This window comes from Rhinolophus sinicus, chromosome 16 (assembly GCF_057876585.1).
Source record: "Rhinolophus sinicus isolate RSI-liver-muscle chromosome 16, RSI-T2T, whole genome shotgun sequence".
In the NCBI taxonomy this organism is placed as follows: Eukaryota; Metazoa; Chordata; class Mammalia; order Chiroptera; family Rhinolophidae; genus Rhinolophus; species Rhinolophus sinicus.
This window is the reverse complement of record NC_142516.1, coordinates 17,283,932-17,296,964: the sequence shown is the minus strand read 5'-3', so window position 1 is coordinate 17,296,964 and position 13,033 is coordinate 17,283,932. Positions and strand designations below refer to the sequence as shown.

At 48.2% G+C, this 13,033-nt stretch overlaps 1 protein-coding gene across 4 annotated transcripts in view; it reads right to left on the bottom strand.

The window, feature by feature from the left end:
• Nucleotides 1-7,906: 7,906 nt before the first annotated feature.
• Nucleotides 7,907-13,033, bottom strand: part of TNC (tenascin C) — an 86,648-nt gene continuing 81,521 nt past the window's right edge. For all 4 annotated transcript variants that reach the window (XM_019731183.3, XM_019731184.3, XM_074330922.2 and 1 more), the window contains 3 exons: nucleotides 12,848-13,009; nucleotides 10,423-10,586; nucleotides 7,907-8,643 (listed from right to left, as the gene is read on the bottom strand). In XM_019731183.3, coding sequence (XP_019586742.3) covers nucleotides 8,533-8,643; nucleotides 10,423-10,586; nucleotides 12,848-13,009 — 437 coding nt within the window. In that variant the 3' untranslated portion in view covers nucleotides 7,907-8,532. The remainder of the gene's footprint in view (nucleotides 8,644-10,422; nucleotides 10,587-12,847; nucleotides 13,010-13,033) is intronic.

Genomic DNA, 13,033 nt, shown 5'->3' with positions numbered 1-13,033 from the left:
TCTGTGCCCTTGTGGCATTTGGAGCCTGCCCGGGAGCTAACCTGGTATTGCACTGAGTTGAAAGCTCTTGGCTCCCTTGGAATGTTTGGGTAGCAACAGATGCCTTTCCAAACTTGACTCTGAGGCTCACTTGAAGGGAGTGTGGAGTGTGGTCTACGGCCTCTGCTGAGCTGGGTCTGCTGTGCATCTCTCTCCCAAATCCCTTTTACCCATCTGGGGCCTGCTCCCCTCTCTCCTGTGCTAACTGCTTGGAAGGCCTCCAGTGCAGGGAAATGTATACACAGGGAAGCTGAATGCCTCTGAGATGATCCAGCCTCATTTTACATTGGGAAACGGAGGCGCTTCTTGGAAAAGCTCTTGAACCCACGACTAGGTGAATCCAGGTTAGTGATGCTTTACCACACCTGGAGAATTCTCTCTGTCTCTCTCCCTGTCATTTTACTAACCTTTTTAAAGTTAATGCCTGTAAATAGAAAGTGTCATAGGTCAGCTAATTTTGATCCTTTCCCATCAGTCCTTGAGAAATGATGGTTCTCAGTGCGGTGGGGTGATGTCCAAAATTGGGAAGATGCTTGCCAAGAGACGATGGGTGTGAAAAGTCCCCAGAGAAGTGATTTTGGTTGGACGTATACCATGCTCCGTCTTTGAAGTGACTGATAGTTATGGTGTTTTTCTCTCTGAATGTCCTGTGGATTTCTCCCTCCTTGGCTATAAGACAACCTCAGCCCACAGCGTGTCCCACCATAGGAGAGGCAGCGTCTGGGGCTCTCGATAGAGGAATTCCTTTGCTGTTTCTTTAAATCACACTATTAGGTTCTGACCTGTTGAGGTAATGATGTGGGTGAGCAGGAACTGAATTCAAAGCCACATTGATTTCATGGCAGCTTTGGGAAATCACGTCTTCTCTGAGTTTGTTTCTGCTTAAAATGATGATCTCGGAACAGAATCAACACTCAACAAATTAAATGGAAGACAAGGTGAGGCTAAAAAGGACCGCTCACCTCTCCTTCCAGTTCTGGCCGTGTATTCAGTTAACATGTACTGACTGAGAAATGATAGAACAGGTTCTGTTGTAGGTGCTGGAGCCACAGCAGCAGGGAAACACACATAAAGTCTCTGCTATCACAGAGCTTGATTCTAGAAAACATACACAAAAATAGGTAAACCAGTGGTATGTCCAGAGGAATTATGTGCGATGGAGAAAAATAGAGAAGATGTCATGCGGGAGACCCTGCTCGCTGCGCCATTTGTCGTGCGGGATATCAGGCGGGGTCTCTGCTCCCGCTCCCTGCACAAGAACACAGGTGTTGTGCGGGGCGGCCTGCGGGGTCTCTGTTCCCGCTCCCCACAGAAGAACGCAGAACACAGTGAGGCCAAAAAGGAACACCCACGGAGCCATAAGTAGGGGAGTCATATCGCTATATTCTCGCTGGCGGCATCCGCCTCTCTGCAATTCGCTCTTGTTAGCTCAGCCACCATCCTCTTGCTAGCCCCCATTTTTTTGCTAGCATAGCCACAGCAGTTATATTAGTGGCCAATGGCTCACTGGTTACAGCTAACGGCCAACTAGCCACAGCTGATGGCCATCCAATCACAGTTGATGGCCATTTACTACCTGAGCCAGCACCTTTCTATGTGAAGCCGAGAGCCTGGAAACTGCTTTCTGGGGCTCTGTCCTCACAGAAGAGTACTGGGCACAGGGCGTAGGTGCATTTGTGTGTCTATGTTTTTGCAGGTGTGTGTGCATGTGTGTGCTTCTGTAGGGTGGTGAGGGAAAGTCTCATTGAAAGGGACATTGGGAGGGAAGATGCCTAAAGGAAGTGAGAAGTGAGCTATGCATGTGTTGGGGGAAAGAGCATCACAGGGTGAAGGGTCTGAAGCGGGCGAGCGCTTGCTGGGTTTGAAGAACTGCAGGATGGCAGTGTGCCTAGAGCATTGTGATGAGAGGTGAGAGGCTGAGGTCACGGAAAACAGGGGACTGGTCACTCAGAGCTCTGAAGGCCACTGTAACACCTGGGCTTTGCTCTAAGCCAGAGGCCAGCTTTCGAGCAGTGGGATGAGACGACATGACAGCATTTTGAGAGCATCGCGCTACAACTCTTTGGGGTACGGACTCACTCTAGGAGGCAATTATTGGGAACACGGGCCCTTGACCTTGTTTTCAGTGCTGCCCAAGCTGCTCAGGAGAATCGGAGGGACCACCACGCAAACCAGGATTAAAAGTGAAGAGAAAGTAAAACAATAACAATGCTAACAGGAACTAGTCCCCATTTTCAGATGTGCCTCTGTACTGCAAAGCTGAGCGGCAGGAAAGGAGAATAGAAGGGGCCAGGGGCAAGCCAAAGGAACAAGCATAGGACCGTAATGAACTCAGCCTTCACAACCAACAAGGGAGTAGAAAACAAAAGTAAATCAGTGGTGAATTGTTGATATGATGGAGCCATTAGACGTGCCAGAGAAGGGTGTTGGTCCTTGCCAGGAGGTGCTTGTAGGAGCTGAGTGGGGGCTGGACACGTGGCCCAGGATCCCTGTCCCTGTCCCCTACGTTCCTGTTCTCCATCCTAGTATTTATTTGCAAGAGGTGATAAACTAGAGCGTTTGTGGTTGTTGACAGGAGGTTTTGCATGGCCGAGGGGGAAGACAAGAACAGAAGAAGTGGCCTGCCAGCCTCGGCAGAGTTTGAGCCCCTTACGGAGTAGAGAGGAGTTGAAGAAAGTGTTTTCTCGAAAGTATCTGACCCTGGGAGCCCAGCTGGCATTGAAAGTCCACATCAACCCTTCCACAGGGAGCTCTGCATTTAGTGTCCTCCTAAAGCCAGGGGAGACTGCCATCTGCTGGTTGACTTAAGTACTGAACCCAGACACTCAGCTTTGGACAACCTTCTTTCGACTTGAGAGAAACAAACCTGTGTTAGCACTTTCTCCAGGCCAGGCACTGTCCATTTTCTTTTTTAAGTTTCTTAGATTCTCATCATGGTAGGTCTTCTTCATCCTCATTTTTAGGGATACTCAGAAAAATGAAGCGACTAGACCAAGATCATTTGGTATTTGGGAAACTGGGGATTCAAGCTCAGCTCTGACTGCAAAGATTGCTTTGAAGAAGTTGTTATGGTCACACTGGCTTTGCAAACTATAAAGTGCTACGAGGGAACTGGCAAAGGGCAGGTGTCCTGTGTGTCCTGATGGGAGAATGGATGAAGGAATAAGTGTGTAGGTGGTGCTCCTCAGAGCCCTGTGCCCTCCGGGCTCAGGACACCTAGGTTTTAGTCCCAGCTCTGGCACTTCAAGGCCGGGTGAACTTGGGGGAAGTCATTTCACTGCTCTGAAACCATTTCTTAACCTATAACTAACTGCACATACTACTGGGCTGATGTGAGAGCTTGTTTTGACTGTCTGTGGTGTGTATATGTGTGTGTGTGAGTGTGAGTATGTGTGTGTGTGTATGTTTCCTATAATATATTGAAATCTATTTTCCAGTCTTGGCATTGGAGCGATTTTCAAGGAGAGAGCCTTTCTTTCCCTGTTTCCTGTCTGAGCTTTCAGTCCATCTTAGGAGCTCACTGGGGAGGACAGACCACAAGGCGACTGTGCCCTCTGCTGGCCACTGCTGTACCACACCGGCTCACATCCTGGCAGGGTGCACCAGAGGATCCCAGCAGCCAACTGAGGCCAGGGGACACAGGCAGATGGGGGCAAATGCCTTTCGAGTGTGGGAGTGAGCTTGCTAAAGAGCAATGCTGATTATGTCGCTCCTGCCTAAATACCTCCAGCAATTCTCAGCTGCGCTCAGACACACACAGCCTTCGAGGCAAGACCCTGTACCACCTTCACCCTTTGCGTGTAGCCACAGCCTCCTCTTGGTGTCACCAGTCCTCATTCTAACCACAGTGACCTCAAGCAAGCCTGTCCTGATTCCCCCTCCCACCCCACCCAAAGTCCAAGGAGTGACGCCCTAGTGCTCCAGGACCCTACAGCTCTCCCTATTCCCGGAGTTAATGGGGACTTGATTCCAGCTCCCCATATCCCTAATTAGGCCTAATTGGAGTGACACCCTGTGGGGACAGAGCCCCAGAAAGCAGTTTCCAGGCTCTCGGCCTCACATGGAAAGGTGCTGGCTCAGGTAGTAAATGGCCATCAACTGTGACTGGATGGCCATCAGCTGTAACCAGTGAGCCATTGGCGACTAATATAACTGCTGTGGCTACGCTAGCAGTAAATGGTGGCTAGCAAGATGATGGTGGCTGAGCTAGCAAGAGCGGATTGCAGAGAGGAGAATATAGTGATATGACTCCCCTACCTATGGCTCCGTGGGTGTCCTTTTTGGCCTCACCATGTCCTGTGTTCTTGTGTGGGGAGCGGGAGCAGAGACCCTGCAGGACGCCCCGCACGACACACCCACATTGAGGAACGATCCCTGTAGCAATTGAGGACATCTCAGGAACGGGAGTGCGGGCGTGGAGAAGCTCTCTGGAGCCCCAAGTCCTATGGGTTTTACCTTCTAAACAACTCTTAGGAGATATGCTCCTTCTCCAGGACACCATGTTTATGCAAACGCCATCACCTTTCACCTGGATTCCTGCAGGGGCCTCCTCACAGGCCTTTCCGATCTTGCACTTTCCAGCCCAGATGCAAACTGCCACAAAAAGATAGTTTTTAAAAAGCAGATGTGACCCTACTTCTCCCTTGCTGAAAATTCCTTAGTTGCGTCTCATGGCATTTAGGAAAAAGGTCAAAATCCTTATTCTGCACCCAAAGAACCTGTAGAAGCAGGTTCCTGCTGCAGCTGTGGCCCCCCTTCTTCCTGGGCATCAAGGCCTGTAGAGATACTCTGCCCTCTGCCTTTGCTGCCTCCTCCACTGGTTAACTCCTACTAACCCATTAGTTTGTACTTCAAACACCCTTCCTCAGGGAAGCCTTCCCGGTCAGGTCTCCATTAGATGGTCTCACCATGTCTCACATTTGCTTCCATAGCGTGCCTTCCGTTTGCAGTGACACTTTGGCTTATCTGATGCGGCGGCTGTTGCCAGCCTCTCCCTGGCATGGAGGCTGTAAGAGGACGAGGCCGCGGTTATTTTGTTCACTTGGTGCTGTGCATATGAGGGTGCTCAGTCCTGACTTTTACATGAAAAGGTAAGTGAGAATCTTGGGGGAAGAGAACCAACCCGTATAGCCCACAGGAGCTCCAGATATTCTGGGGTTGGCAAAGCCTGATGGGAAGGAGAATGGCTTAGGTGGGGCAAGCCGAGTAGGGGAGAGGGTGGGGTTGATCCTAGTCCCAAAGGACAGGGCTGTGTGGTAGACACTGTGATGGTGGTGGGGAAGCCAGTCTCACAGGCTCCTTGGTTTGCATTCCTTGCTCAAGTCTGTCTGGGGATATCCAGTGGGCATAGCCCAAGTTATGTGCCTACGCTCTGGCTGCCATGGGGAGGAAGAAAATGCATTTTCCTCTGTGGCTTCCATGGTGGGCAGCAGGGCCCTCACCCAATGCTCCAAAACTAGAAAGGAATTTGGGTGTTGGGAAGGCATTAAATGACCAAAGTTCACTGCAGGGAGAGGCGTGAGTAGAAAGGCGTGACTGGGGTCACGCAAGCAGGCAGCTATGTCAGTGGTACTGAGTGCCGAGATATCCCTGAGAGTGGGTGTACCCGCCAGGGTCCCTGAGAAGAGTTTCAGTGAAGGGATTGTTTCCAAAGGCGTGGGCAGGATTGGGGAGAACCACAGGGTCAGTGAGCCTGGTTCCCCAGGTCTAACAGTAGTTGAAGTGTAGAGATCACCCCTAGGCCTGAGGGGGCAAGTGTGGAAGCAGTAATCTGAAACCTAAGAGAGACTTCTATGGAGATGGCCAATTGACAGATGCCGTAATTCTGTTAGGAGTGAAACTGTCAGCCCACCAGGATGCTGCAGAGAAAGAGCTGGAAAATAAGTACCCTGACTACCCTCAGCTCACCATCCCACCAGGATCCTCCCTTCCACGTCCTGTGGATGCTGCCCATTTTGAAACCCGGCCAGAAGCCTGAGGGCATGGAAGTCCATCAGTATGATTCATACAGGGGGCCTTGGAGTATACAGAGCAGGGAGAAGGGGAGAAAGGAGATGGGGAGGGTCACAGGGAAGACCAAACACTCTGGAAATGAATTCTCGATGGAGAACTGCTGAGCGCTTCACGGGGGATGAAATTGGTCTTGGACTTTGAGGGTTGAATAGAATGTCAGGAGACCTTTCAAGATGCAGGGGGTTGCTTGAACAAAGCCGCAGAGTTAGTGGCTAGACTGAGGATGTGTTTGAGAATTGTTGAGCTTGCACTTTCCACCCCAGCTTTTGGACCAGAGCTCATGGTGTGTAGGCAGTTTGAAACCAGCTGTGAAGCATTGAATGCCATGGCCTCAGGCTCTTCTGGGTGCATCTACAACCTTTCCAAGGCCAAGATTAAGAACACCTAATTGATGTGGCTTCTTCAGCACTCAGAATTTGATTTTTGTGCAGCTTCTGGGAAACACCTTACGAGGTTAGTTATAGCTCTCTTTCTTAGGAGGGGTTGGAGCTGGAGCTCAGAGACTCCCAAGGCTGCAGCCTGCAGAGGGTTAAGCTTCCTGCTAAGGCTTGGTTTTTGCAGGGCACCCGTTTGTTTGGGTTTATGGAGCAAGGCGAGTGTTGCTATGGCTGAGCTGCAGGCAACAAGTCTTATGATCTGGAACAGCAAATTGTATATATAACATGACAGCATTCATTAAAGCATGATGAACTCAGAGGCAAAGGATGTGGCAGGAGCCGTAAATTCCTCTTATCCTCACTTCTGAGCCATCACATTCCATTTGAATGAGGCCCTATCAGCCCAAACAGTGTCATTAAATCAGTTAATTTGCTGAAAATTCCTACGAGAATGAACTGGGAGTTGCTCTGCCCATCCCCCACCAACACCCGTGTTTTAAAAGGTACGGATACTGTGCGGTGTGGTTCTGACTCATGTTCGCTGAGTACAAACAGATATGTTGTGCTGGGCAGTGAGTTCCCCCATCACTGCATATATTCAGGCTGAGACTGGGGGACACTGGGCTCCCTTTCTCTAAGGGGCTTCGAGTAGGAGAGGAGCCATTCATTCCTAACAGACATTCTTCCAGATCTAAGATGTGGGGATTGTAAGGAGCCTGGTGAAGGAAGCAGGTGAACGTCCTCATTCTGTCTGCAACCTGTGCTTTGTCACCATGGTGCACGTTTCCTCAGGGAAGTCCCGGCCTGGGGGAGAGCAGAACATTGGGGCCAGACGTCCAGAGTGTCACTCCTAGTTCTGTTATTCATTGGGTAAGTAGCCGTGAGCAAGTTGCGGTACGTCTATGAACCCCAGTCCATCATATGTAAACTAATAGTAACAGCTGACACTTATTAGCATTTCCTGTATGTCAGCATTTCACGTATGCTAAGGGCCTCAGGTGGATGACATCCTTATTTTTCACAGAAATGCTAAGAAATTAAGAAGTGTGACCGTCCCCATTTTACTGATGAGGAATACAAAGGTGAGGGATGGTGGAGCCAAGACTTGGACTCAGGCAGTTGTGCCTCCGGGGATTTTAGCCCTCGGATGATAACAATTCTCACCTCACCTGTCATAGAGTTGTTAGGAGATTACATTAGAATATGAGTATAAAAGCATCTTTTAAAACATAAACGATTAGTCTTGGAAATGTTGAGCAAGGAGTCGAAACTTAAGTTGTAAGCTTTTTCCAACCTTGTTCATCTGTGTCCAAAAAAGTGTTTCCCTCCCTTCCAGCCCTTCATCTCCCTTTCTTTCTTCTCCTCTCACCAGATCACTACCCCTCTTTACCTTTCCTTTCCAGCGTCCCTGCTTTGTTTAAATACATTGGCTTTGGTGGAATTCAGTCTCAACAAAGAAAGGCAAAATAACAGCCAAATTTAAAAGTACTTGTGCTTTTATTAAAAAACAAAAATACGATCAGGTACTGTCCACATGTGTTTTGGAAAGGAAGATCTCTTTAAAAAAATCCTTAGTTTTCATCATCATTATTATATTAATAATATTAATTTTATCCTTAAAATCGAAACGGTATTGCTTTTCTGGTTTCCATTGTATGAAATGTAAAAAAAAAAGGGGGGGGACGGCTTCCAATGACACACATTGAATCATTGGTAACAAAAATAATGATAATTAATTATACAGCTTTGTGTAAAATACAGCTGGTTCTAAAACAAACTACCACTGTATAGCCTCCCCCTCCCCCATTCCCAGAGCCACCCAAGAGAAGGAAAAACCATTGTGAGACTGTCACTGGAAGAGTTTTGCTGATTCAAACAACAAAACAGAAATCTGTTGGAGACCGTCGTCTTTGGTGCGAAGGAAGGGATCGCAGAGCGGGGAAGCCAGTGCTGCTGCCATCAGCCCCGATGATCCACGGTCAATGGCACCTCCCGCCAAATGCCCAGGTGTGGCTTGATGGTTGGATGGGTCGTATTGATACTTTGGTAACATTAGTTTCTTCCTCTGGGCCCCACTCCTCTCTCACCCAGTTGTCCCTGGAATTTATGCCCGTTTGCGCCTGCCTTCGAGATTTCGGAAGTTGCTGGGTCTCACCTTCATCTCAGCAAACTGAATTGAATATTCGTGGCCCTTCCAGTGGAACCAATTAACACCCTGTGAAAAAGAGAAGACATCCAGATTGGTTCCCATTAGGCAAGGTGTTCATTGGCCATTGCTGTTTAGTTGACAGAACCAAACAAGTTCTGTTTCATCTGGACTATTTGGTAGTTCACAGCTGTCTCCTGTTCTCTGTCTATACATCTGTGCAGTGAAAACTTTCAAAGAGGCTGGATGGCTGTATCAAATTTTTTATTTTATTTTATTATTTTTTTTACTTTAGTCAGAAGCCATGTGATTTTGCATTGAGCTTTGATCTTGAAACAAAATGGTGGCCAATGAAACTTGCCATCATTAGGAATAGGTGCTAAAGGAATTCAGGTCAGGATTGGAGGTTACAGAATTGAGTCTGTCCATGCAAGGGGAGTCTATAACTCCCAGGATTCCCACTGAGTATTTTAAATAGGGGTTGGTATGGATTGGGAGAAAGGCTCTTACTTGAGAGAGAAATGGTCTTGGGCAAGTGAGCAAACCTGTCTGGGCCTCCGCTTCACTAACATTTCTGTTTTCCTTCAGGTCTGACAATGCCAATCTTGAAAGAAGGCTATGCAGATTAAATGAGCTGGTAAAGGAGCTATCCCAGTACTGAGCACATGGTAGGTACTCAGTGAATATTAAGTCCCTAATCTCAAGTAGAGAGAAATATCCTTGGAATTTTGGCCAAAAAGCTTCCTTAAGAAAAGACTATATGTGTGTCTGTGCCTCCTAGTTCTATGTTTGACTCTTCGGGAGTCTACAGATGGTAGAGTCTGCATTTCGAATCCCACAAGGCCCCTGGTCCCACCGGCGGTGGGGGTCAGGTTCAGAGAGTTCTCCTATGAGGCCTCTACCCCACTCATTGACCCCTCTTCTCTATCAGATGGGAGGGGACATATCCGGGAAGAAGTTAATGGCTGGTGAAATGAAGGAAAAAAAATAGAGACACTTTCTTTGATTCTAATTTTTTAGCATTCACAGATACCGATCGGGTGGTCTCTGAGTCTGATGAGGAGGTGGGATTTGAGGATGGCTGGCTTATTTCATGAGCAAATGTGTTTGTAATTCTCAATGATGGGGAGGTACCGCAGCCCGAGAACTTGGGCCGTGTGCTGCCTTCCTCTCCCCCGTTCTGTCTGCTGATAGAGGTTCAGAGCCCAAAGCAAGCCCCCCTTGTACTATGCTAGAGACAGAACCAGAGAGGGAAAGTGATTTCACAGAAGCCACACAGTGGCCAGAGCAGAGCCAGAGCTAGGACTGGACTCCCATACCTTCCTCCTTCGTGGTCTTTTATGTCATCTCCTTCTAAAATTGGATGGAAGGATGGAAAAAGAAGTTTCCTTTTGGCATGTAGCTTTTTTTTTTTTCCCCCCAGAAAGACTTAGTATTGCATGGGGTTAGGCGACGAGGCAGTAAAGGTGACACAATTATGCTCAGAGTGGAAGGATAACGGAGGCAATTTAATAAGATGGAAAGAACCCCCTGCCTTTACCCCTGCTTCACCTGGACGGGCTCTACTTTATCTGCTTTCCCTTTGGAGTTCAGACAAAGATTTTTGTCTGAGGAAAGCTTTCCCTTTTGGAACCCACTTAACTGGTGGTTCTCCTCAGGATTTTTAAGAGTTAACACATGCTGTTTCTGTGATTTTAACCTGACCTGCAGTGTCACTGAGGTTTCTCCTCACTTTGCTGGGAAAAATCACGTCCTTACCCTTAGGTTTCTGCCTGCTAGTCTCAGCCAGGATGGAGGGGCTGAACTGCTCTCGCATCACCTGGTCTGGGGCCCTCACGGTCCGCTCACCTGACTGTGGTTATTGTCTCCATATCTTCCCATCAAGTTGACACGGTGACAGTTCTTGTACCAGAAGGCCCCCTTGTAGGACAGAGCACAGTTGGTGATGGCTGAGTCCGTGTCCTTGTCGAAGGTAGAGAAAGACCTGCCATTGTGGTAGGCCATTGAGTCACCTGGGAGAGAGAAAATACGGTTCTGAGAGATCTCAGTTTGGAGTTTCTTGTGGCCTGTGAGGGGTAAAATGAGGGGTGACAACTGAAAGGTCCTGGGGTGAGCCGGCCTTCAACACTGGACCCAGACTTAGGATCATACACCGGACTGGATGGGACATGAGTGTCACCTGAGGACTCATTTCTGATAGAAGCAGCATACTGTGGTAGGAAGAGGGCTGTGGGTAGCTTTGGAGGGTCCAGCTTCAAATCCCATCTCTTTCATTCCCTAGCTGTGACCTTGGCCAAGTCAAGCCTCTTGCTGGACCTCAGTTTTCTCATCTATAAAATGGAACAGGAACGTTGGTTCTGCCCCCCTCTGAGTGCTGTTAGACAACAGACAGGAAGGTGTACGCTAAACAGGTAGAGTGTTGTACATAGTTGTGGTTATTGTTATTTTTATGATTTTTTTGCATTCCCTTTCCATAAAGGAGCTCAGAGTAAGGTGAGAAATTTGCACGTAAGAATGTGTACTCCCCAAAATACAAATATTTAGAGCCATATTTATAGTCAAACCCTTCAGCTGTTAGAGGTCACCGAATAGCCTGTGTATCATATAGTTATTTTTCAAAGCGTGTATGGGACCAATGTTCCCTGATTCTCAGACAAAAAGCCCGTTTATAGATAGTGCTATTTCAGAATCTAGTTTGTAATTTAACACATTGACTTTTAGGCACATTTAAGTGCCCTTTCTCTCTGTGCCCCTCACTCCAAGCCTGGCCAGTGCTATGCATAAAAATGTCAAGCTGCCTACCTAATCTCCCCTGATACCTGGAGCAAGTCATCAGAGGGAATCAGGTGCATTTTTAACTGATGAAACTGCCAAGAGGGTGAGCATGGCAGGTTGGGATGCTGATGAGCAAGAGGCTGTCCTGAAAGGTTACCTTAGTGAAGGGACACATCACAGCCCGTTCTGTCCTTGGAAATAGGAGACTCACTCATTCCTGACGTTCACTCAGTGTCTTTGTTTGCCACGTAACTATATCCTTCTTGCCTGAAGCCATCTCAACCAAAGAGATCCCTTTGCCAGGTAATAAAATGTAAGAATTCTTTGAGCGATGCAAGAATGAAAACAATTTTCACCCCTGGGTCTCTCTCTTCATTACCACCAGCCTGAGTCTAAAGAGCGGGGTCTCTCCTTTGACTGAGCCTGGCTTTTGGGGAAGTAGAGACTTTTCTTCCCTTATGGAGGTTTTCTTTCTTGGCTCAGAGAGGTTGGAAATGTACCATGGCATTTCTATCTTCTGTTTTCACATATGAATGCCACCCAAAGTGGGCATGGGTGGCATAGGGTGGTCATACTCTCAGACCTGATCCCCTCTTGTTACCAAGAACACCTGTCTGTGGCCAGGCTTGTACCCTGGGCTCACCTTCTACAAGCTGTTTCACCTTGGGCATATCGCCAACTTTTCCTAAGCCTTGGTTTCTTCCTCTATAGAACAGTAATATCTTCCTGGAATGGTTTTTCTGAGAGTCATATAGGGGTAAGACCTGGGAAATATCTGCAAGAGAGGGTGCTACCACGTAGGCCAGGATGCGTGTGGTTTCCTTATTTGTTTCTCTAACGTGGAGCCGGAAATTCAGATAAAGTCAAAGACATCTTCAAGACCTGAACTAGGTTATGTACCAGACAAGGAATGGAAGGGCTGCTGGAGGGGTAATGAGCTTCTGGCCATGGGGGTATGCGGGCTGAGGCTGGGTGACTGCGTGGCAGGGATGTGTTAGAAGAGATTCAAGCAGTCAGGTGATGGAGTCGACCGTTTGCTACTCAAAGTGCAGTGCACAGACCAGCAAAACCACCAACAGTAGCATCAGCAGGGAGCTTGGAAGAAATGCTGCATCCTGGTTGTCAGCACCTGCCCATCCCAGGATCCCCCGGGGGTCATATGTACGCACTAAATTGAGAAACATTGCATTGGAGGAATATTAAGGCCCCCGAAAGACTTTTTCTATCGGTCTAAAACTGGTATCTAAATATGGATAAGAAGACATATTTTTTAAGTGACGGCAGCTACAAAGTGGTCCTGATTGTCCTGATTCCCACCCTCGTCTGTGTTTCGGTGACCAAAGTATCTACCCGACTCTGCTCAATTGTAGTGCTCCGGGATTAGCACGCAGTAGGGATGCAAATCATTGTTGACCTAACAAATGGATGAATGGAGGCATTAGCTGAAAACACAAGAAGGGAGTGTGGTTTTGTAGGCCCTAAGTGTGCAGTCTCCTACCTGCCGTCCCGCTGTACCCCTCCACCTTCAGCTTATAGCGAGTCTTGGCGTCTCCCACGCTGAACCTGTCGTAGACGGCGTATGCCGTCTTCCCATGGTCCCGCAGATCCACGCGGAGCTCGTACTGCCCTTGGGATGTGATTTTGTTCAGGTTGTCCAGCCCTGTGGATGACAGGCAACGATTAA